This window comes from Callionymus lyra, chromosome 6 (genome assembly GCF_982586985.1).
Source record: "Callionymus lyra chromosome 6, fCalLyr1.hap1.1, whole genome shotgun sequence".
Taxonomy (NCBI): Eukaryota; Metazoa; Chordata; class Actinopteri; order Syngnathiformes; family Callionymidae; genus Callionymus; species Callionymus lyra.
The window spans coordinates 18,839,982-18,863,317 of record NC_141823.1 but is presented as its reverse complement, the minus strand read 5'-3'; the positions used below and the strand labels follow the sequence as shown (position 1 = coordinate 18,863,317).

The window sequence follows — 23,336 nt, the reverse complement described above, 5'->3', positions numbered from 1 at the left end:
AGTGAGGTTTTTCAGTCTTCTCGGGAGGATGCTGCTCATTCTTAAGAGGTCACGGGTTCAAATGTTTTAAGGAATCCATTACCGGGGAGGATAATAGAAATAGTATTAAAGAAAATATCAAACCAAAGAAGCTCAAATCTTCATTTGATCTCACCGTTGTTTGATTTAGAATTCAGAGTATAATTGAGCAAGAGTTTAAAAAAAACAGCTTAAATACTTTAAGAAAACTGATGTGTTATTAATCTAGAAATGTGCTTTTATTTATCTAGAAATGTGCTTTTTAAATCCTGCTCGTGTCAAAATGTCCTTCTCTTATTTCTCCTCAGATCTCAGGTCCTTGGAAACAGTAAACAAATAAAATACCAGTGGAAACATGGGCGGGTTCACAAGAGCAAATGTCACAGAAAGAAAAAAAAACAGCAGTTTGACATTAAAGCAGGAGAAGTAAATATTATAGATAAATAGCAGGGATTGCTATGAAACGTGAAGTTGTGAGATATTCTGTGACCACGATTCAGGCTTAAGGTGAAGAATGTAGGGAATCTGGTGAAAGCACCAGAGGTCAGATATTTCAGGATGTTCTTAAAACATCTTCTCTTTGTTGTTGTTCAGTGCTGGGAGTGACAACAGTACGGTAACAATGTTTTTCCCATGGATCAAGTCATCCTCTATGTGGGTGTCCTCTGTGGGAAGGGGAAGATAACACATGGATATTTAATGTCCTGCAACGAAAAAACATCCAGACACACTGGGAGTAGTCTGACCTCTTGATGTCACGTGATGGATGGATAGAAGGGGAAAAAAAAAGAAATCACCACCATGAAAATAAAACAAGGATGGAAAGAAAACATGAGTATAAGAAATAATTGTGAGAGAAGCTGATTTAAAAGAGAGAAAGAGAGTTGAATAATACATCAGTGCTCACCAGGGAACTTGACAGCCTGACAGTAGATGACCAGGTCAGACAGCTCCTGGGCGATCTGGCGACTTTCCTTCTTGTTCTGAGGAAGATAGAACTCTTCTCCCAGCTCCATGTCGAACACCTGCTGACGAAAACATGGTTGAACCAGCTGCACTTATGAGACCATTAATAGAAACCAGGAACACTTGATCATAAATAAATCACAAAATAAGATCACTAAACACAATAAAAACAAGTCAAAGGATGATCTAACGAAACTGAAAATGTATGAAACATTTCTATTTGTCTAAGAAAGTACGATTAAAACTTCACTACCTTTCCTTTGCTCTGCATGTTGCTGTTCTCACTCTTCTTCATCTTCTTGGGATGTTCGTCCGTCGGCTGCTCTTCCTTGTCTCCTGAGCTCTTGCCCTCGGGTTTGTCATCCAGGATGTTGTCTGTCAAGGCAAAAATATTTCACATCAGCACAAGACTTGAATGTCAAAGCTAATGGAAATCACTCAATTGACAGTTCAAAGATAATTTATTTCCTCCCCAGAAACAAAACAACTACAAAAACACACTCAAGCTTACAATGCTAACACTTGTTCTGCTGCAGTGATCAAGACAAAAAAAACAACCAAAAAATAAGAAAAACCCAAAACATGATTTTAATCAATTTACATTATAGTTCACCTTTTAAAGGCCTCACACTATGGATTGTTTTTAGCACAGAGTCATACAATGACATGACAAACGTAATAATTAAAAATGACATTGAATACATACAAGTATTCAGTAAGTTCCTTAAACAGAACCATGTCCGAAGATTTGTTTGGATAAAAACTCTAAAAAGGTCCATTACTGTTAAACCACCAATAAACCTTTTTGGTACTTCTTAATGCATTCATCATCAGTGCAGTTAATTTTCACATTTTTTTGAACATATTTACGTGTACTGGGTTCCTAAAAAATTAGAAGAAGACCCGCCTAGCTCAACACACTTTCTGATATCAACTCACTACAAACAGAAGCAGAAGGGAGTTTCACCCTCTGATCTCTACCAAATAACTTCGGCCAAAGTCAGCGGAACAACAGCTTGACAATGCAACTCATGACAAGCTTTGGAACTCTTAACAGTTTGTTTTGGCATGACACGACAAATAAGAGAAGGAGCATCCTGCGTTTATTTGCATGGACCCTCCATGTTAACGTGATCGCACTCAACGAGCTTGTGCTTCCATTGATGTTCAGACTGATAAGAGATAACACGAGAACAGTTGCCACTTTAACGAGCGCAGTTACAACTGAGGACTCAGAGAGAGTGGAGCTGAGAGCTGGACCGGGTAGTTTCCCCTGGTCTGGGTTGTTGGTGTTGGGGGCAGCAGAGGGCCTGAGAAACCAGATGGCTTTGTTTTGTTTCCCTGATGAGCTTGCCCAGCCACTGGCGAGGTCAGCGACAAGTACAGAGTAGACACACGAAAAAACGAGGTGGTGGTGTTGTTGGTGGGAGAGGAAAGAAGCTTTTGATCGAGCTGCTTCTTAAATAGGTTGAAGTTTTCTAAAGGACGCAGAAAGTAGAACCACAAGAGCAGTAGACAAAACGAAAGCAAAAAACAACAACTTTTCTTTCTCTACAAAACATCTGCTCTCTTTATCAAACCCCATGTCTCTATGGGTTTCTCCTGTTATCTGAGCGACTGAAGAACACATTTAAAAACCAAGGTTGAGTTTGAGGATCTTGCATTAGTCACCACTGCAAAAAACACAGGCACAATGAAACGTTTACCTTCCAGGCCAAATGAGGCAGTAGAGGCATTGAGGACATCGGCTGAGCCCAGAACGAGTGACAGAAAAGAAGTGAAAGAGAAGAGTGCCAGTTAAGAAAAGAGAAACACAACCAAGGTATGACCAGAAGAAACTCTTACAACAGGAAATAAAATGTTATCATTTGTTTAAACCTACTAAAGAAGTAAATAATCCAAGTGTGATCTCTACTTGATTATGTTGCTTCTGCTCACCATCTGACAGAGACTCATAGTCGTAATCGTACTCGTCTTCATCCTCTTCTTCCTCTTCATTTCCGTTGCTTCCAGGTGAAGCGATGGGCGAGCCGTTACTAGCTTGAGCTTGCAAATGAGCCAACTGGTGAGCCTTCAGGGAAACACAAACATGGAAGTAAGCAAGAGAGAAGTTGGTTGAAAGTTTAGGAGTCTTGATGCAGTGACTAATGCTGCGATAAAAACGACCATCTCCGCTCTTCGACATCCTTTATTGATGTTTGACAGCACTCTCACGGTGCCGAAAACTCAATCTACTGACGCTGCATTGAATAATATATCAACGGATCATCCATAAATGATCTGTCATTTCTTGGCAGCGTTCCATTAGTGCTCTTACCTTCTGTTTAAGGATGTCCACGGGGGCCTGGTGGGCTTTCAGCTTCTTATTTTTGAGGAGGATCCTGCCACGCAGCTGCCACGGTGACGGCAGATGAGGGTCGTCGCTGAAGTCACCCTCAAAGAGGAATCGTGTCACAAGACGTTCCCCGATCACTGTCTGGTAATCACATAAACGATTTCATGCATTAAAAGGTGAAAGATAGAACGTAACTGGAGGAAGAGAGAAGGGAGGAAGACACGGACGTCTTATCAGCCGGTACCATTGAAAATAAACAACGTCAGCATGTGTGCTGGTCAGAGTCAAAGAGGCGTCTGAACATGAAAGATTTGTCTTTATCAACGTCAGTCTCCGAGGAAACAGAACTTTGGAACGTTTATTCAGATCAAAGCAGGATGACGTCCCATGGTGCATCTTCAGAGCTCACAAATATGTGATCTTCACTAATTAAGCTCTTGAAGATTACGACCGCAATGAACATTTCTCAAATATCAACGTGAGGAGATCAAATAATCCTCCAAGACAAACCTGGGGGGGTAGGACATGCAGCCCTTTAACTCTATCTAAGCAGCCTTGAGGAGGTCAAAGTATAATTGTGTAAAAAAAATCTCCTTGTTTTTTTTTTGTTTTGCCTCCTCTATTTTTTTTCCTCAAAATAATTAATTTATTTTTTTATATTTATTTTGTATAAATAAAATAGAAAGTTGTAGCTTATTTAGGTAAGGTAAAATAATTAAATAATTGGCTTGACGGCCCCTCACAAAAGTTGCTCAAAGAAATAGTTAAGTGAAAGATGAAGTTTTCTTTGCGGATTTTTTAAACAATATTATTTAAAGAGATTTCCTGCTGTGTACTAGAAATAAAAAATATCTCTGAACCAAACTTTGCATAAGAAATACTTCATGTATCTAAATATTGAATTAATACACATTTATTCCTTTGTCATTAAGGTTTATGAAAAAAGTATATTTATTATGGTTGATAAACATTTTCTTTAAATGAAAAACACAAGTTAAATGTTAAAGTAAACTATCGTGTGTCGGATTGTTGGACACATAAACAGAAAATATGATTAGTAATCATGAGATTTAAAATTAACACCACCTGCCATTCTCGAGATCACCGAGCTTATTTAATTAATCATCGTCGCTAGGTCACAAACATACCTTGAAGATCTCAGCCATCTTTCGTTGCTGTGGTAACGAACAGTGGTTCTCTATGGACAAGACGACTGGCAGGTCGGAGTTGACAAATGCTGAGCGGTTAATAGCCTCCACTACATCCTGGAGGATCATGGGAGATACAACAGTCAAGTATGTGACGATAAGTTGCTCATCATGTAGAGACTTTTTCCCCACTCTTTACCTTAAAGGGTATCTTTGTCGTGAGGGTGTGTCCGTGGTAAATGACCGGCATGCCATCATCTCCGTCCCAACAGTCCAACTCCACACTTCTGCAGCCTTGCAGCAGCACCTTTGTGCAAGAACATTGTCAACTTATAGCAGAGCGACCATGAGGGAAAGAACAACCTACCTGACTGTAGAGCTCCACTGAAGACTCTCCTTTCAGCTGGTGTCCGGTCAGGTAAGTGTTATGAGAAGAAGAGATGTAGTAGTAGGACAGAGGATACTGAAGCTCCTCTGGGTTCATCTGGGACTCCTCGTTACGAGAAGCACAGTTATCTTTGTCCATCAGATACCTGGAATGTGAGTTATACAATGTCAGCAGATTGTGGAGTATGCATGAGTGCTCCCAAACCTTATCCAAGCACATAAGTTGCACAAAGTGTGATAAATCAGTTTGATTTTAACCTCGCAGAAGGCAGAGAAAGAAATAACCAAACCTCTTTAAATGCTTTCATTTAAAGCCTTCATAAGTGAAGTTGAAGGATCTCAAGATAAATATTTTAAAAGAATCCTTCAAGATCTCATCCACTAGAAGAGTTTTTGTTGCTCCAAAAGTTACGGCCGCTGAAGAGCTAATGTACTCAAGTGCTAATATTTATTAAAGGCTTAATGGAGCCATAATCGTTCACTCTGTTGCGGCTCCAGATTCAACATTTGACTTGTATCCGAGTCCAAAATAATAAAATGGACACAAAATAAGCAGGATTTATCTAGCAGGAATGACAAAAAACATTAAACACTAGTGTGCAGGAAAGGTTCCTTAAAATAAATCAACTAGTTACAGGTATTTGTGTTTTACAGATAACAATCAAAGTGCATAGTAATGGAAAGATTAAAGGTGAAGTGAGGGCCGGTAAGACGTAGTGTGATGTAAAAGAAAATTCAAGTCAAATGATCTATAATAAAGAGCATCTAAATACAAAGTAAGAATAACGGTAACAAATATTGATAAATGTGTTACAGTTTTTGACAAAGTAATTATTTTTATTTTCCATTAGAGCAGTCACTGTAACACGTTACTTAATACCTCCTTACTCCCAACTTTATAAAGGTAACGCAAGCAGGATCCATTCACAAGATTGGTTTGTTCGTTAATGAGCATTTGACACATCCTGCCTCAGAACTAAAAGAATGATACCTGGCAAATCCTTCAAACGACATCCAACCCATTTGTCTCATACTGGACGAAGGCTCGTATTTCTGTGAGGAAGAAAATAATCTGAATGAGTTCAATTATTCAGGCTTCATCTGAAAATTGATGTCAAAGTTTTAACCTGGATGATGCTAAGAATCTCATCGAAACTCAAATGCTCTCGCTGACAATTGACCAGGAAGTCGTTCAGCTGTGGAATGGCCAATCCCAGGACACCGAGCGAAGCGTTCTCCACGCCGGTGCCATTTGTAACGATGCTGGCTGCGGCAATAGCATCCGAGATCTGCTTCTGATTGTCGGACATCTGCTGCCTCATCCGGATGAAAAGGCCAAGGTCAGAACCGTTCCGGGTCAGTAAGTCTAGATGGTAGAAGAAAGAGAAGGGCTTGATAAAGCGGCACATGATGGCGAGGACTGATGTTATATCAGGGGTTCTCATGTACCAAGATCGGGCTGTAAACCTCCAGGGTCCTTGTCGTCGATTCTAAGAGTGGTGTAAAGAGGAGCCGCCTCAGTACTTGAACGACTGCAGGGGACGGCAAATGTGTCGAACACTTCCTTTAAATCCTTTCTGCTCCGAATACTTTAAAGAAAAATAGAAAAAGGTAAGAAACCCTAACATAGTGTAGATGAAGACTTCCAAAAATTACGACATATTTGAGTCTGTTAAGTTTTGAAATCAGTTGAAATTAATGTTAAAAAATCTACCTGAATGACTTGAAGAGCTCGACAAACTCAATGAAGCTCATGGTGCTGTCCGAGATCATCAGGTTCTGAAAGCCTTTGAAACAGTCTTTACCGCGACCGTGCCACGACCTGCTGCTCCACGTCCTGATGATCACATATTTCAGAGGTCTAGCTGATAAAAAAGACACTCACGGAGTGAAAGGATGTTATGGTTTACCCTGGTTGAGATTTGGCGTTTCCAGAGAGAACAGGAGAGGATTGTGGGCGGGACTGACTGGACCCAGTCATGCTTGAGGAAGAAGACGAGGAGGATGAAGATGCTAGCAGTGCTGATGAGCTCTTGTTCGACGAAAGCGAGAACGGCCCTGGAAAGCCGTCGTCTGGCATGGAAATACAGAGTCAGACTAGCTACTCATCGTACACGGACAATCTCGAGAGCGACCAGAAGATTCACCTGCATCATCTTGGTCCATGCTGTCAGACTCGGGGCCGTTTCTATGAAGAGCCTCTTTACAGCTTCGTGTCTTCCTCGCTCCCATCTCGTCATCAGTGGCATCTCCACTGTCCCCCTGAAAACAACATGGCTTGATCAGACATCTATAGACATAAGAGTAATCGTTTTCTTTCTGTACTGACTCTAACTAGAGCCTTCTTTTTCTTCTTGGTCTTGTCGTTGTGAGGGCTGCTTTTTTGTGTCGTAGATTTGTCTGCACCCATGTTCCACCTGCGTCCACCGAACAGCTCAATAGCCTGGGCAAGTGTGGGACCCTCCCAGCGACTGTCCTCCTAGCAAGAGAGAACAGGTGTGACGGATATGATAAAAACAATGAGGTCAACTGACTGAAAACAGGGCTGAACATGAACTTTCAGTAGAAGCAGCAGATTAATGAGATACCTGATACAGGCCAACATATTGTCTCCTCAACCACTGCAGCCTCTGATCTGGAAACTTCTTCAGATTCATGGTTGCCCTCACAAGCTCCGTCAGGCCCTTGTGGAGCGTCCTTGCTGTGTAATTGGGAGCAACAAAGTGTAGAAGTCTACAAAAACAGAGAGAGAATCGTCAACATGTTTTCCACATTCGTCATATTTTCTTCAACTGAACTTGAAGATCTTTCCTACCTATTATCTGTGGTGCTTTGACCGTACAGGAGAGTCAAACTATTCTCCTCGACCGTCATCTGGCTCAATTTGTTTTGCAAACACACGGCGTGAACGTCGACTCCCTGGTGTCCCAGAAACACTGCCTGCATGGTTAAACAATGAGATAACCGCCTTTTTAATTAGATTTATGGGCGCCAAGCAATTTGAACACAAAACCACTTCTTTAGTTTTTTACAAGATTTCCCATAAAACCCAGTGTAAACACACCTTCACCACAGCCAGATCCAGCAGGCCCTCAGCGAGTCCTGCCGTCACAGCGTGTCCTAACCCCAACGGGTGCTCTGCTGCTGGAGCTGCGCCGCTCTGAGGATTTCCTGCCATAAAGCAATAAAGTGACAATGGTTTGAATATTGCTGGGACACGGGAAATTAAAAAACTTTATATGATGAGTTAGAGTGGTTCTGAAAAAGACAGCATTTAAGACAAAATTGATACTTTTATTTTTTTGAAATTCAGCAAATTTATTAAGAAATGGAATGTTGGAGGGTGATTTTTTTGTGGTAAATTAAATATAAAAGAATTATTAGAATACATTAGAATTAATGTATATTTATCTTGGAAATGAGGGGATGAAATATTAGGCTTAAAGGCAAAAGAATAAAAACTTTGACAACTTGTGTTTTATATAACGTTCACACATTACGTTTTTAATTTAATAATATGTAAAAGAGAATATTTGTTATTTAAAATGTAATCACTATGGCAACAGCCGCTGGATCTGAAAATCAAGATCAAGCGAGCTTTTGCCCTTCTGCTCTACGGGAGGTTTCCGTCCTCCCTGAGCTCGCCTTTTTTACCTCTTCAAAACTCCAACATTATTATTATATAACGTGCACACATTACGTTTTTAATTTAATAATATGTAAAAGAGAATATTTGTTATTTAAAATGCAATTCTTTTAATGTTAAGTCAAATCACCTAATGACCTAAAATATGATCTAAAAACATTTACCATTATTATAAAAGAAGAAACGATTTGAAAACACAAGGAACAAAGGTTATTGACAACATCTACCCCAGATAAGAGTGGTGTTGTCCGGCTGTAGTCGCAGTAAACAGCGTGCACTGAGATGAGAGTCCTGGTCGTAGTGGATTACTGTGGCCCCCTGGAGCAGGAACTGGTGGACATCTGGTTGTAGTGACAACACGTACCTGCATGATGAGTGAAGACAGTTGAAGAGGATCGCAGGAACAGAACTTTAATGGCAAGAGTGTGTATATCCAGGACGTTTCGGTTTCTTACCACGGAATGAGTTCAGTTCCGTGACTAAAAGCTTTGTGTGTTTCATCAGTCCCCTGGAACTCCAACTCCTTTACAGCCGATTCCCCTGATAAGTCATTCTCTGAGTCCGACAAGTCTCCAACCAAAAACCTGAAGATGAACAGAGAGAAAAACTGTCTTAAAGAAATGATTATTAAAACTTAAAACTCACTAATTATGAATTCTTTCTCAACATTTTTAATGGAAATAACTCTAAAAGCTAAATAAAGATGAATACATTCAAATAGTCTCTTAAACATTATGTTGGAATACCAACATTAAGTTGGTTTTCATCAGCAGCAAAGCAACAACAAAAGGGAAAAACATCACTGGCATGGAAACAACACAAAGTTCAGAACCAGCATGCACAACAATGAAGCACAGATTGTTTTTTAAGGAAAACTTTGGAGTATTCAAACCCTTACAACATACTTTCTTCATGCAGCTACAAAAGCTATTGAGCTTTTACAATAATAAAAAAATGCACATGGATACTTTCAAAGCAGAGACTTAAATCTTCTTTGTAGATGGATCAGAAATGTGCAACAATATAGTGAAACACATTACATTAATAATTACTAATAATAATAATTAATAATATTAATACATATTTTTCAGGCCATTACATAATGTAAAAGGTTAGTAGAACTGCTGATGAGGTTTCATGAAACAGTGTGTTCATTTTCAGGGCTTTAAAAATGATGTTTTTTTGGTTTACATTCAAAGTTTATAGAGCCTTCTATTGGGCTCTGACAATTAGGTTTCATAAAACCTCACCAGCTGTTTCACGAAACCTTGTCAACTCCTAGAAACACTTACAAGGCACTCTTGGTTTCTTGAGAAGTCCTAAAAGAGTGTGAACTGGAAAAATAGAAAAATGAAAACAGACTAAGAGAGTGAGTAGAGAAACAAAGTATTTATTAGTTGCTCAAGCAGAGGCAGGATCCAGTGTTTTAATAGAAACCACACAGACCCATTAGGAAATTAGTTTTCTAATAACCGTGAATGTTTCTGTTCAAAGTCCCAGTTTGTGTCGTGAACAACTGGCCATTATTTTGCTGAAAAGCACCAGAGCTCTGCTTCTTCCTGTCTGGACAGGAATCTCGTCTGCTATCATTTTTCTCTATGACACAGGTGTTTATTCGGCCATTGTTTTATCCTAATAACAATGATTCGCTGGCTTCTTTCACTTCATAATGTTCGAGAGAGAACAGAGAGTCAGTATTAGAAAAAAATCCCTAATATTAACTCAAAGTTTAAATAGAGTCCATGTCCTTTTGCTAATGCACTCAAAATACTAAATATCGATGCACAGAATGCACATCAGTTTATTGAGTGCAGACAAAATGATCAATCTGAAATCAATTTTATCAAATGAAACTGTACACTTGAGTGTTGGGAACTCTGCAGTGATTGTAGCAAGATGGAGGAAACACTGAAAGGACACACCAAGACCATTTCACCTCCTTGTCTGAATTTCTTTGGCATGAATGAGGAAATGATAGGTTTTGGAGCTTCAGAAGGAACATTAAGTAATGTTCACATTGTTTTACCGGCAGCACAGGCAGTTTGTTACATTCCGTTTCTTTTTTAGTGTAATGCAAGTGTTCTCTCATGCAGCTTTATTTTTATCTGTACACGTTGTGACTAACGGATTTTTACCTACCTTTTTACCTATCATTGCAAATCATCCACCTGGTGTAGAACCCTGAACAGTACAGTCTAGACTCAGCCTGGAAACTACTAAATGTCAGCAATGACATAATATTTGACTTGTGTTGCACTTATTCTGTCTAAGTAATGAAAAAATTAATATATTAAATCAAATTTAGTCTTGGAACAAACATTAGTCATTATGTTATAATACACACGAAATTCTAAGAACTCAGATGATAATATTATTTCAGTGTTTGCGACTATGATATGATATTCGCTATGAATCAATATTTCACAAAAATAATAATATATGTAATAAGCAGAAATAGTTTCTAACAAACGTATTGGACATAGCTATTTCTCACGTGAATGCCATTAAAAAAGCTTGATTTTTACAATTTTATGTGAGGTGATGAGGTGATGTCAGATACATTACAAACTAAAATTCATTGTATTTAATTAAAACAGACAGAAACTACCCTAAGAACCGGCAGCTCAAGTATACATCTTAACTTGAAAAATGTATACAGTATATGATTTTTAGTTTTCAAAAGGATGCAGTGTCCTGATGAGTTTTCCAAAAGAAATGAAAAGCCCCTTCAAAAAATGCTGCTGCACATTTACTGTAAAAAAAAAAGCAACTTACTGGTTTCGACAGCGGTCCCTTAAAGAGTTGTTTCTGGATGCTGGGGATGGTCCAGTAGACGAGGAATTGAGTGAAGCTTCGTCAGGATCTTCTGCCTCCAAACTGCGATTACATGATCTAAGGAAAGAGAAAATACAATTGAGTGATTAAACTATTCAAAGATTGAAGGTCGATAACTTAAAGGTCTTTTATACCTAATGATCTGGAGGATGTTGTTCACAGTAGCTTCCTTCTCTGGTGCATGAAGACCATCTGAGCTGGATCGTGACACAAAGTTGTGCTGACCGTTGTACTCCGACACAAACTGCAGACACAATGAAAAAGTTAACTTTGTTCTATATTTCATTTCACACATTGTTTATTTATTTATGTCTTTTTATATGTTTATATGTGTGTACTTGATTATTTTGACAAATATCCATCCATCCATCCATCCATCCATTCATCCATTCATCCATCTATCTATCAATTTACCTCAATGCTGTCTTCTGTGTGCACAGGGGTTGTTGGTTTAAGACTGATGATACTTGCTGTTCCATCCAACGCGTCACCCAGTTCCTTCAGAAAGACGCCACAGAACGGCACTACCTGTTTTCATTTGACAAAATAGTATGCATGGGTTACACTTTCATATCTTCAAAATTAAACGCACAGGAGATTCCAACTTGCCTTGCAGCCCGGGATATTAAGGGCTCTGGTGACAACCTTTTTGTATTCGGATGACGACTCATGCTGAGCCATAGCGTCTTTAAGGCTTCTCATGGTTTCGATATCCGACTGGTCCATAAACTGCCACATCTTCAGAACCTTGCGAGATCTAAGACACAATCAGATGTCATTTTATTGAGGCCAAATAAAACAAAAAAAAATCCTTTTCAGTTGTGTCACTGCATTCCACAAACCTGAGCCCAGCTAAAAACTCCATGACGCCATTGTAGTTTCCCATGTTCCAGCAGCATTTGGCCACATGAACCATGTACGAGAACACTTCTCTCTTCTCCTCCATAGAGCTGGCCGTCAGAACCAGCCAGGTCACCCATGAACTCACCTGCAGGTAGAAAAATAATTCATTGTTAAATACATCAATACAAATATGAATTGAATAAAAGAAAATTTAGATATAATGACTATAATAAAGACAACAAAAAATAAATGAGTCAACTAAAACCTTTTATATAATGTTTTTGGACATTTGCTTATTTACACACATTCCCTCTTCCCTCCACCGCTGCATATGTATTTCTGGAAGCCAGGGAGGTCGTTCACCTTGACCCAGAGTTAACCCCTAAAAGAAGATTTTTTTTTTTTTTTTTTGTGTGTGTGTGTGAGATTTGACTCATGGTTCAGCTCTTTCATGTCCTCTGTTCTGCACACACACACAAACAGAACAGGAAACTATCAGATATCAATCTGGCTGCTGCGTACTTTAACCGCCTAAATGAAGTCAAGCCGCATGAGCGCGAACAACCACACACACATGCACAGAAATCCCTGACCCCGTTGTGTCCTGTAAAAGCATCTCTCTGCTCCAGAGATCTATTACTGGCTTATGTACGGATCTTTAGTAAGTCCCTGCACTGTCTGGCTTCACAAGAACTAAAAAAAAACAGTCAAAAAAGGAACACAAACATCGGGAATAATACTTGAGATATCATGATCGAATTGTTTTCATATCACACACACCTAATTTCAGCATCCACACTGAGTTGTATAGATCAGCCGCTATTAAACCGAAGCACACAAACAAACATGTTTAATACTAAAAACTAGAATAATAGGTGTCAAGTGATTCTTGTGAGTTAACTATGGTGACTGAGAGCCACACGTCTCCAGTCGGAGAAGGCTGGTAATGGTTGGAGGAGACCGTCGGGCTGATCCACAGCCAACATCATATCTACCGTGTGAGACTATTTTCAGCTGTGTGATCATTGGAGCACACAACAAAGGATCCTTGCAGATTAGCAGTTTCCAAATTAGCCAGTGTCAGTTTCAGCAATGAAAATTAAATGGGTAACCGAAGATTAAAAGAGAACACACAAGGGTGGGATTGATGAGGAGAAATGCACCCCTGGTTTAACTTGTAATCCAGAATTACAATAAACTTCTCCTTCTGGTTCGTCGTCTTCCAAGTGAACGCAGAGTGAAGGAAGTGGGAGCTTCTGTTTGGTTGTTTTTTATCAATGAAACTATCTATAACTGGCGATGAATCACAACAAACATCCTTCCCGATCTACAGCTCCCACACCAGCCTGCAGAGGAGTGTCTTCCAAGGAAGTCTTTTTTTGCTAAGTGACATAATGCATAGCTATGTCAGCAGCTGGGTTGCATTACCTTCCAAACCATTGTGACCACCAGCAAAGTACTGCGGCACAGATCAAGGCTCTGGATGGTGTTGGCATCAATCGCGACGTTCCAGACCAAGAGCACTCAGTGATGATGAGGGATAATAGACAGGAGACGGTAAATATATATATAAGTGTAGGCAGTAAAACCAGCAAGCGTCCACGCAGGCAGCATTTAGAAGCGTTATCAATACACACTTGGCACAACTTGGACAGTAACACACACCGATTCAATTCCGGGCACAAAAACTGAACCCCCTTCTTTGATGTCGCCGTCAGTATGCACCAGTCTGTCTCCATCGCTGCCGTGTGAGGGTCACTCTCTCCTTCGTTACCAGATTACATAACCAAGGTTGTCACAAAGGTATGACGGGCCGACCGCATGAGCACTTACTGAGCCTGTCAGAGTCAGACGGTTGAGGACAGCAACAAAGGGGCCCCGGAAAAGTTGCTCCGACTCTCTGTCTGTACCTATTCTCTTAAGACCCCTGAACTATCTTTTCCCATACAAGGAATGAAAATGACTATAGTCACTATGCTCACAGGAAACTAGTGTTACGTTATATAAAAAGATTATTTTTAATCATTTATAAAACCGAAAAAATGTATCACTTTTTTATATTGACACAAAAAAAAGTCAAAAATAAATAATATATTTTTTAAATACGTTTTTTCCTTTTTTATAAAGGTTGCCGTGAACCATATATAAACAACACTTTATAGATGTGTGATGTAGTGAGAAAGTAGCCATGTGTATGAGGGTCAGGGGTGTTCTCTGTGTTTCTGTCATTTTTATTCTATTTTTTATTAACCTTTTTCTTTAATTTTCAAATGTATTTATGATGTTATGTCCATCTTTATATTGAAAAAAAAAAAGTACTTTTGAACAAATACACTATTGAGAGAAAATTAATATTCCAGCTTTTGGCAGTGTAATGCCTTGGTTTAGGTGAAGCTATCAGTTAGATCTGAAACAACAAAAGTAGAGACTCCCGATCAACAGCTGACATTGATCTTCTCTGTCACTTAATTACTGTTCTTTTGTGTCCATATATGGCTTCGACTCACATTTAGAAAGATGGTTTTCATGTCTCTTGCTCGCGTGGACTTAAACAAAAACCAGCTGATGTGAAAAGAATGCGACTACGAGATGACATCATTTCTAATCAATCTCTCGCTTGCACTTTCTCACCAGAACAAGACCGAGTCCAGGAACTGTGATGGAGAGCGAGCCAAGTTCCTCCAGAAAACACTTAAGTACACACCATGTGTTCCTCAGTCAAGACTTGATAAGTTGGGTACGATTACAAAGTAAACAGGTCAGAACCAGATTAAGGAAATATGAACACGTCTCTGTTCTTACTTTCATACCATCATGCTTTGCTGTCACCGACGATATCATAGCTAGGAATGCTTAGTCATGCATGAACACAATAGGAACAATTGTTTATTTGGAACAATCAATATAATAATGATTAAGCAAGTAAAAAACACTTCTGAGTAGGAATAACATGATTCCTAAATATAGCTGAAGCTTTTTAAAATAAAAATAATAAAAAAGTGCTTTGAAAATGTGACAATAAATGACTTTAAACAACTAAACACATAAATAAAAGTTTACTAGTTTGCTGCAGGACTTACATTAACAAAGCTGGAGCTCAACAATACAAGAGAGAAAAGGTGAAAGAGGAAGTTACACTTAACAATTGTTAAATGTTCTGCAACTACACTCTTTTCTCAGACTCCCTGGTCTTACCTCGTTGAATCGTGCCACCAGGTCCTCCACGGCATTGCATCGTTGAGCAGTCTGTGTGGGCATGGTGGGTGCAGACAGCGAGGCCTTTAGGTTCGGGTGACGCTTGGTTTGATAGTCAGGGCTTCCCAGATCCCGGGTGAGGAAGCAGAGATAGTCCAGAGGAAAGACCTGAGAATGACAGGACACAAAATATTAAGTACAAAGAGAAAGAGAAAAAAAAACATCTTATTACAATATAACATTTCTTGGCTCTGGGTTCATTTTGATACTTCATTCAGTAATTGTCAGACGGTCAATATAAGTTATTATATTTATTCAATATTTCATTTTAGTACAATGTATTTCACCTTATTATTACCATTAAATAACATTATTCATTTATTAGTATTATTTTGTAATTATTTCTTTCTGTCATCATTTAGTAAGTCTCTTTATTATTCAATTTGATTACATAATTAGTTCATTTTCTGCTCAAAATATTTTTCCATTAACAATATAATAATTCATAGCCTTTAATTGGAAGGTTATGGGTTCAATCCAGAGTCTAATGGGTCAACACAAGTTGATCAAGAACGTTTTTGATGGGTTTTCTTTTCATTTTTAATGTAGTTATATGATATCAATTTTCATCAAACAATATTTTTTAATAATTTAATTCTGAATAATATGATAAAAGAAGATTCAAATGTGACAAAAATAATCAACTGCCTTTCATTGAAGATACTTGCAAATAATTTAAACACACAAGAGAAGATATAGATATTTATAAATGTATACAAGGCTGGTTTACATTCCATACACATATTTTGAATTGTGTGCGAGTCGCAGCCAACAGAAAAATGTCAACAGTGAACAGGGTTTACCCGCTGGTAGAGATGCTGCTCCTGCTCTGTGAGGATGCATGCGATCTCCTCTGGGAACTGGACGAGGTGTCGCAGCTCAGCCAGCTCCTTACTGATCCCACTGACGCTGGGTGGCAGAGAGTTGCTGGACATACTGTTGGCCAGCTGACGTTCTAGTGAGAAACGAAGACACAAAAAAAAGGTCAATATATATATTTACCTAGTATTTGCGGCTCATCGTGTCAGTGAAAGGGAAGCAGCACAATCCACCCTCTGAGAGTAAACATCATTGATCACCTGCTGGTTCCTGTGTTTGGATTTCACTCAGGCCCATTAGTCTGCGTGTTTACACACATATGTGCACACAGAAATGCAAACCTCTTTAAATCTCGGCTAAAAGGACTAATGGACAGTTTCTATGTTAGAGGTGCAGCCGGTAGGAAGTACGGCAAACCAGACAGTGTGTCTAAAGGATTATTAACAATTCACTTTTTACACTTCATTATTTTTAAACCAAGTTCAAGTTCTGGATTAGTGAAGGGATCGTCTGGGTAAGACCCGCGAGGCGCTCAGTGTTTACAGTGCAATACCATAAAAGCAAGAGGATGTTCATCAAACGGAATGAAGAGCAAAATTTAGACAGACTACCGCCTGGTCATTGTCAACTGTCATGCACATGCACACACCAGCAACAGCAAGAAGGAGTTGCACAATATCACGCATGCATACACATTTTCAGACATCCGCTTAAAAGGGTGTCCTTGGTAACTCTGGAGATGTTCAACAGGTGGCCATGGCAACAGGAGGACTGAGCCGCTGCTTTTATATGGTTTGATTAGTGGATCCTTCAGCCCTACTTCGGTTTTTCAGACCATGTAATCAAGTTGGGAAAACAATGAAACCAAGTGGGACTATCTGGTAAATATATAGTGAGAGAAAACAAGTAGAATTAAAGATGATCTGAGCGAGGAAATACAGTAAGTGGAAATGTTGGAGTTCGTTCTACAACAAGTGTTTGCGATCCGTCATCAGAGACAACGTAATCCTCGGAATACTTTAAATGTCAAACAGAGCAGACAGCAGGACTAGACTGATGCTTTCGTTCTAGAGTCAAAGTGAATTATGATGAAACAATTTGAGAATTGAAATGACCAAAACATATATATATATATATATATATATATACTGTATATATATACTGTATATATATATGTATATAAGATATAAGATAGTTTTCCCTCACATCCATGACAAAACAAAATATATGTGGTAGAACAGACAAATTATAAATATGTCTCACATGGTTTTGTCATTAAACTAAGATTAGTTTATTAGCCATGCAATATTTATTTGTTCAACTCAAGTTGTACCAAGACAAGACACAAATGAAATCTTTTGTCATGTTAAATAGTATAATAATAAAGTCATTCAAATCTTCTTATTGTCAAAAATGTGTTTTTTTGTCAAAGTTCAGAATTCAGATATCAGATGTAGAAACTGATCCATGAATTCTACATTCATTTATTCATTACCTAATAATTGAGATTCAATTTTAATAAAATGTCTTTATTGGACTGTTTTTCAAAGAATTTGCTCAACAGTGAGAGAAAGAATCAGAGGTGGACATCAACCGTCTTATTATGGTGGTATTTGACTTGAAACAAATGGCGACTGAATGAAACAGTGTCTTCCCAAGTGTGTCAGATTGGCTGAACATCCTTTTAAAGCACTTTGATGATTTTTCCGCCGTGACCAATTAAGTTGTAACAAAAGTCCACTGGTGCATTATGACATGATAGACCCCATGCTGAGTGGGAGCGTTATACTGCTATGTTGGCGGAAATCATTTTAGTTTAATGACCACCCACTGCTTCCTTGTGAATAAGTTGGTTTTGTATGGATATCTTAAAAATAGACAATCATTTTAAAAGCAATTGGTCTTAGTAATACGTATAAAAATACATTTGCTGTAAGATAAATGTATCTTTCTGTAACCGACAGTCTATTCCAGACTCACTACTCATCAGTCAGTAGAATATGGCAACAAGGGGTTACCAAAAAAAAGAAAAGAAAATACATTTTCCAGGTCCAAGCACGAAGAAATAATAAGTGATACTTTGAGTCTGACATGATTCAAAGCAAAGCTGCCAGTCAAGGTTTCAGCAACACATGTTTTGAAGCAGACGAAGTAAAAAAAACTTGAACATATCCTTCCATCTTCGCCTGGTGATGGCAATCATCTACGTGCGCACTGTTCCTGTGCACGCTCGGAGCTGTTGACAACTTCCTGGCTACAGTATGCCGGGCACTTTAACAGGTGCAAAACAACCAGTCCAGTCAAAGGACTCTTTAAAAATCAACTCCACAAACCCCTGACTCTATAAATAGAGAAAAACAACTTTACACAATTTATTCTATCAAACCATAATATGCTTTAGTTTTATCCCTTTGTGTGTGTAAGTGTGTAAAATATTGATAAAAACACAATATAATACGATATGTACATGATACGTAGATATCTGTAAATGCTTTTATTGTGTGGTCTCTGCATGGAAGCCCCTCAGGTCTGACATTAGAATAAACGGCTGTATTCATCTCAAGGAAAAGTTACATAAATGCTGCAGCCACCACCATCATAATGACTTTGAGGATCAAAGTAAACACTAAGGAAGGAATTACCTTCTTTCCTTCCATCTAGATTATTGAGGCGGAAACTACATTTTAATTTCAGAAGACAAATGTTTTTTCAGAGCTGCTGCTGGTGTTCCAAACCCTTGAACATCTATAATATATACAATATTGGATTATTTAAATGCAAAAATCATCTTTTTTCTCTTCAAGCTGAAGGACATTTAAGGACAGCATACAAACCAAGGTTCACAAAACTATCTACCTTCATGCAGGAGAAGCTTCATTAATGTCAAACAGGAATGGACATCAAAGCACAAGCAAAAACCAATATGCACATGAATCCAGACACGGCTTGCTCACGCACAGGGCGCTCTTATAAACACTTCATAATATATACGGCAATATCTGACCTCATGAGTCACAGAACACGCAGAGCAGCACTTGAAGCAGTAAACATTGATCCGTCTTGACTGAAGAACGTTATCAAAGAGAGTTTCTGTCGTGGATCAGACAGGTTCTTGACCACACACAGATTTAACGTAGACTCATGAATATATTCACAGTTTCCCGTGACCTTCGTGCATAAGTGCAGGGCGACTACGTCTCGACAACCATCAAGATAAGAGCACGGGAATCACCAAAGAGAAGTGATGTCGGTGAGAAAAAACACAGGAAACCGTGTACTTTCTTTTTCATGGAAAGCCATTACGTTTCAGAAGAGGCCAGGTGAGCAGGAACTACATGTGGGGGGGGACGAGAAAGATTTGAAGGATCTTACAGAACTGTTTTTAATTTGAGGGTCACTTAAATGTGATGTAACCTACTGACTGAAATTCTTGACTGTCATTCTGTCAGGGCTCCGGTATGAAGGGGTCACAATGCAAAACACCTCGTCTCGTGGAACTGCTGTGCAAAAGCAGACGTCAAGAGGAGCAGGATGAAAATTCCTTAAAATGTAACTTGTTATTATTAAACCAAAGCACATGCAGTGATACATGGATGTCATGCGAATAACAGTCAGGAATGAGTCACAGTTGAAAGAGGGGAAAAAAGTCATTTTGGAAATTGCTCCTTTTTATTTCTTAAATACAAATTCTGAATAACATAAGAAGAAAAAGGCTCCACCATATTATTATTTAATATGATAATAAAATACAATGATTAATCAAAAGATGATCAGATACTTATTAACAAATCATATCAACCTTGACAAAACCTGTATTGACAGCAGTAAGCTATACTTAACTAATAATAATAATAATAATAATTTCCTTATCTTAAAAATGATTCAAAACATCTTCATCTTTAGTCAAAACGACAACACATTATGACTAAAGATAAAACTAAAAACGCCATTTTAATTGCGAGTGCAAAATAAATAAAAGTGAAAATCTTGTTGGAAGCATATGGGTTTGAGTTCAAGCATGATTAAATCAAAGATGACCAATGAATCCAATTTTTCAGGTGCAAGGCAGTAGAAGCGTGTGAGAGCGTGAGCTCTGTTTTTTATCTCACTACTGGAGCGAATCAAAGTAGACAGTCTTCTAGAAAATTAAACATCCTGATTTTTAAATTCATCGTGGAGTCAGATTTAATTCATACAGAGGACCAGACTCACACACATGCGAAGACACATGAACTGTTGACACCCAAACTCACATGTGGTCTACTCACTGATCAGCCTGAAGTCCATTCTCTGCGAGAGCTTCATGGTGGATAGTTCCAGCTGGCTGCTGCTGCCTCCCACACTGACCGCTCAGTGTCGAGGTGATCAAGGTATACTTGTCCACATTTCAGCCACCAGTCCCGACTCCCTTTGCAGCTGCTCCCTCTCTCCCTCTCACTGCCTCCTCCCCCCTCCCCGCTCAGTGTTCTCCGTCCACAGTTTACCGGCTTCGTTTCGTTTTACTGACCGTCTTACCCCTTCATCTGCACTTCTCATCAGCACATACGAATGTTCTCCTTCGAGATCACAATCTCTCCGGCTCTTTATTTCCCTCCCTGTGTGCCGCCTCCTCTTCCCCCGACACTGACCACAGTTCACACACATGTGTAAGAGTTAAGCCCAGATGACCACTGGACAGCCTTGACTACCATACCTCACACAAGCATAGATTTCCCCAGAGCAAGATATTTGTAATGTTATATGAACAAACACTTACAACTTTGCTATTATTTACATTTAGAATTAAAGTTAATGTACAGTGAAGGCTTGATATAACACGACAATTGTCACTGACCGAAGTATATTAATTTGGCAGATATAACAGATATAAACGTCATTAGTAAATTCAAGTGATCTGAATTTATGTTCTTCACTTAATCCACATTTTGTTGTCAGTCTTCTGTTCATTTGACTTTTTTATTTTTTATTTGAGATTTAAATAATGTAATCTTGTTCTCATCTCCGGCATAATCATAATAATAATAATAATAAGTAGTATTAATGCATCCATTTCTCATCACCAGAATTGCCAATGTTAATTATGGACATTAGTTTCGACACATGCACAGGATCAAAGCACTGATGTGGATAATTGTCGAACACTCGTTCAGCCTGAGCCATGTGACTCATTTAAGAATTTGTGATTCAAATAACCACATGCATACAAATCAGTAGCTGCTTCCTGTGACATGGGAAATTGAAAAAGAGAAATTGGGTACTAGTAACAACGTTAATATTAATAATACAGTAAGTCCCCTTTTTAGGATTTTTGTATATATATATATGTATATATGTAGTTATTTTTCTAAATGTACTGTATTACAGTTGAAGTTAAATTATTATTATTATTTACCGAACGCATAATATACCAGAGCTCATAGATGTAGCGAGACATAACAGTAAAGTTACTAACACCTGAGGTGATGAATAACTGCTAAGTCAACCACTAAACAAATGGCTGGACAATCTATGGCTAAAATAAAGAAAATGATATAGGTTCGTACCTTTACGTTTCCTTCCATTTCGCCGTAGAGCGCACAACACCAGTGAGCAAATCGTCATGTTTTCCGAATGCTAACAGCGCCGCTGAATCATTGGTTCTTCTGCATTACAAGCTCACAGTGTTTCGCAAGCAGTGAGATAACAGGCTTTTCAACTTCAGGGAATGGGAATGATAGATGACAATGGCTTTAATGTAGCATCACCATCGTGACCATTACAAAAAATATTTTGGGGGGGGCGGGGTGGAGGGTTGGTTTTTTTTATCTCTTTCAGAACAACAAGAAGTTAGTATTAATACGATTTTACCATTTTAGACTCATCGTCGGGACAAATAAAGAAGACACCAGGGACACAGCCATTAATAACGTGTAATATAAATAACTCTGATGAGCAGTCTACAAAAAGCCATTTCTCAGAGGAAATAACAAAAATGAGCAGAAATCTTCACACGTTTATTTTAAGCAATTCTATGGCTCTGAAAACAATATTTTTTTATCCTTGAGAATTCCCTTCCGTACGACTCCCCACCACATCTGTTGTCAATGGGTCTCCAGCAGCAGTGAACGACACAATGTACAATGATGAATGAAAGAAATGCAAGGAGGAAGAAAAATAGAAAGGAAGGACAGAACATGCTTCCTCTTCAGACGACCAGTAAACCATGATAGGATGGAAATGAACTCAAGAAAGGAGACAAACTGTTCTTATTCACATGGGAATATGAGGAAGTTGCTGGTTTAAATCCATGGGAGGTAACTAGTGTGAACCATTAGGTTAAGTCTTTTGTGCTACCTGCTGAAAAAAAAGGTAAATCCTTTTTAAACCAAGAGCGCCGCTTTTTGAGCTCTGAAAATGACGACACTCAATGACTGTTTAATGAAACCTCATTAATCAGTCCCTAGTGTAAAATAATATGTATAAATCTAGTGCAAAAAACATTTGTATTATAGTTGTGAGCAGTTCTGTTCCTTCATTATTTATCCTGTACTTGCATAGTGTCTTTATTGAAAGCTATTAACGCATGTATGCATGGATGACCTATCATTTAGATCAATAAAAGTGAATGTTTTTAATGTTTTAGGAAATAACAGAAATGTAAATTAATGAAGAGGATTCTTTATTTTAATAGATGCGTATAAAAAAGGCTTTATTACTATGACAAATGCTCCTCAGACGAACCAATGAAGTCAACAAGAAAACTGCTGGAATCACATAAACCATCTGTTTAAAAATTCCTGTTGCCTAAAGTCAGAGGTAACTGTCAGGTCCAAAACGAATAACTTGGCTAAAAAGCCATGACTTGGCGATGGCTCAAAACTCCATAGTCATTTCACACTTTGATCTGGGGGGATACACACGTGTTTTGTGTACACCTGTGTACACACTCACAAACATGCATATATGGCAGATTCAACCAAAACTCTCTCATGTCAAAGTTATTCACTCAATCACTTGTTTTGAAAAAAAAAAACAATTGTCTTTTGATCGCAACGTATCATGGAAAACTTGGCCACAGAACCTGTAATTTTGTGTTTTATAATAT

General features: G+C 38.5%; 1 protein-coding gene across 6 annotated transcripts in view; it reads right to left on the bottom strand.

The window, feature by feature from the left end:
• The window catches only part of plce1 (phospholipase C, epsilon 1), a 61,368-nt gene that overhangs the window by 7,584 nt on the left and 30,448 nt on the right, over window positions 1-23,336 (bottom strand). For 2 of the 6 annotated variants that reach the window (XM_087794052.1, XM_087794054.1), the window contains exons 8-33: window positions 16,237-16,388; window positions 15,374-15,541; window positions 12,178-12,323; window positions 11,941-12,092; window positions 11,750-11,859; window positions 11,470-11,579; window positions 11,276-11,392; window positions 8,956-9,084; window positions 8,728-8,864; window positions 7,919-8,025; window positions 7,670-7,794; window positions 7,443-7,587; window positions 7,184-7,333; window positions 7,002-7,116; window positions 6,765-6,927; window positions 6,569-6,691; window positions 6,304-6,443; window positions 5,982-6,220; window positions 5,846-5,907; window positions 4,835-5,000; window positions 4,667-4,774; window positions 4,468-4,584; window positions 3,302-3,460; window positions 2,923-3,055; window positions 1,238-1,359; window positions 926-1,046 (exon numbers count right to left, since the gene is read on the bottom strand). In XM_087794052.1, the coding sequence (XP_087650178.1) occupies window positions 926-1,046; window positions 1,238-1,359; window positions 2,923-3,055; window positions 3,302-3,460; window positions 4,468-4,584; window positions 4,667-4,774; window positions 4,835-5,000; window positions 5,846-5,907; window positions 5,982-6,220; window positions 6,304-6,443; window positions 6,569-6,691; window positions 6,765-6,927; window positions 7,002-7,116; window positions 7,184-7,333; window positions 7,443-7,587; window positions 7,670-7,794; window positions 7,919-8,025; window positions 8,728-8,864; window positions 8,956-9,084; window positions 11,276-11,392; window positions 11,470-11,579; window positions 11,750-11,859; window positions 11,941-12,092; window positions 12,178-12,323; window positions 15,374-15,541; window positions 16,237-16,388 (3,516 nt within the window). Of the gene's footprint in view, window positions 1-925; window positions 1,047-1,237; window positions 1,360-2,922; window positions 3,056-3,301; window positions 3,461-4,467; window positions 4,585-4,666; window positions 4,775-4,834; window positions 5,001-5,845; window positions 5,908-5,981; window positions 6,221-6,303; window positions 6,444-6,568; window positions 6,692-6,764; window positions 6,928-7,001; window positions 7,117-7,183; window positions 7,334-7,442; window positions 7,588-7,669; window positions 7,795-7,918; window positions 8,026-8,727; window positions 8,865-8,955; window positions 9,085-11,275; window positions 11,393-11,469; window positions 11,580-11,749; window positions 11,860-11,940; window positions 12,093-12,177; window positions 12,324-15,373; window positions 15,542-16,236; window positions 16,389-20,505; window positions 20,664-23,336 lie in introns of those variants that run through there. The other 4 variants (XM_087794053.1, XM_087794057.1, XM_087794055.1 and 1 more) reach the window with 3 other exon arrangements.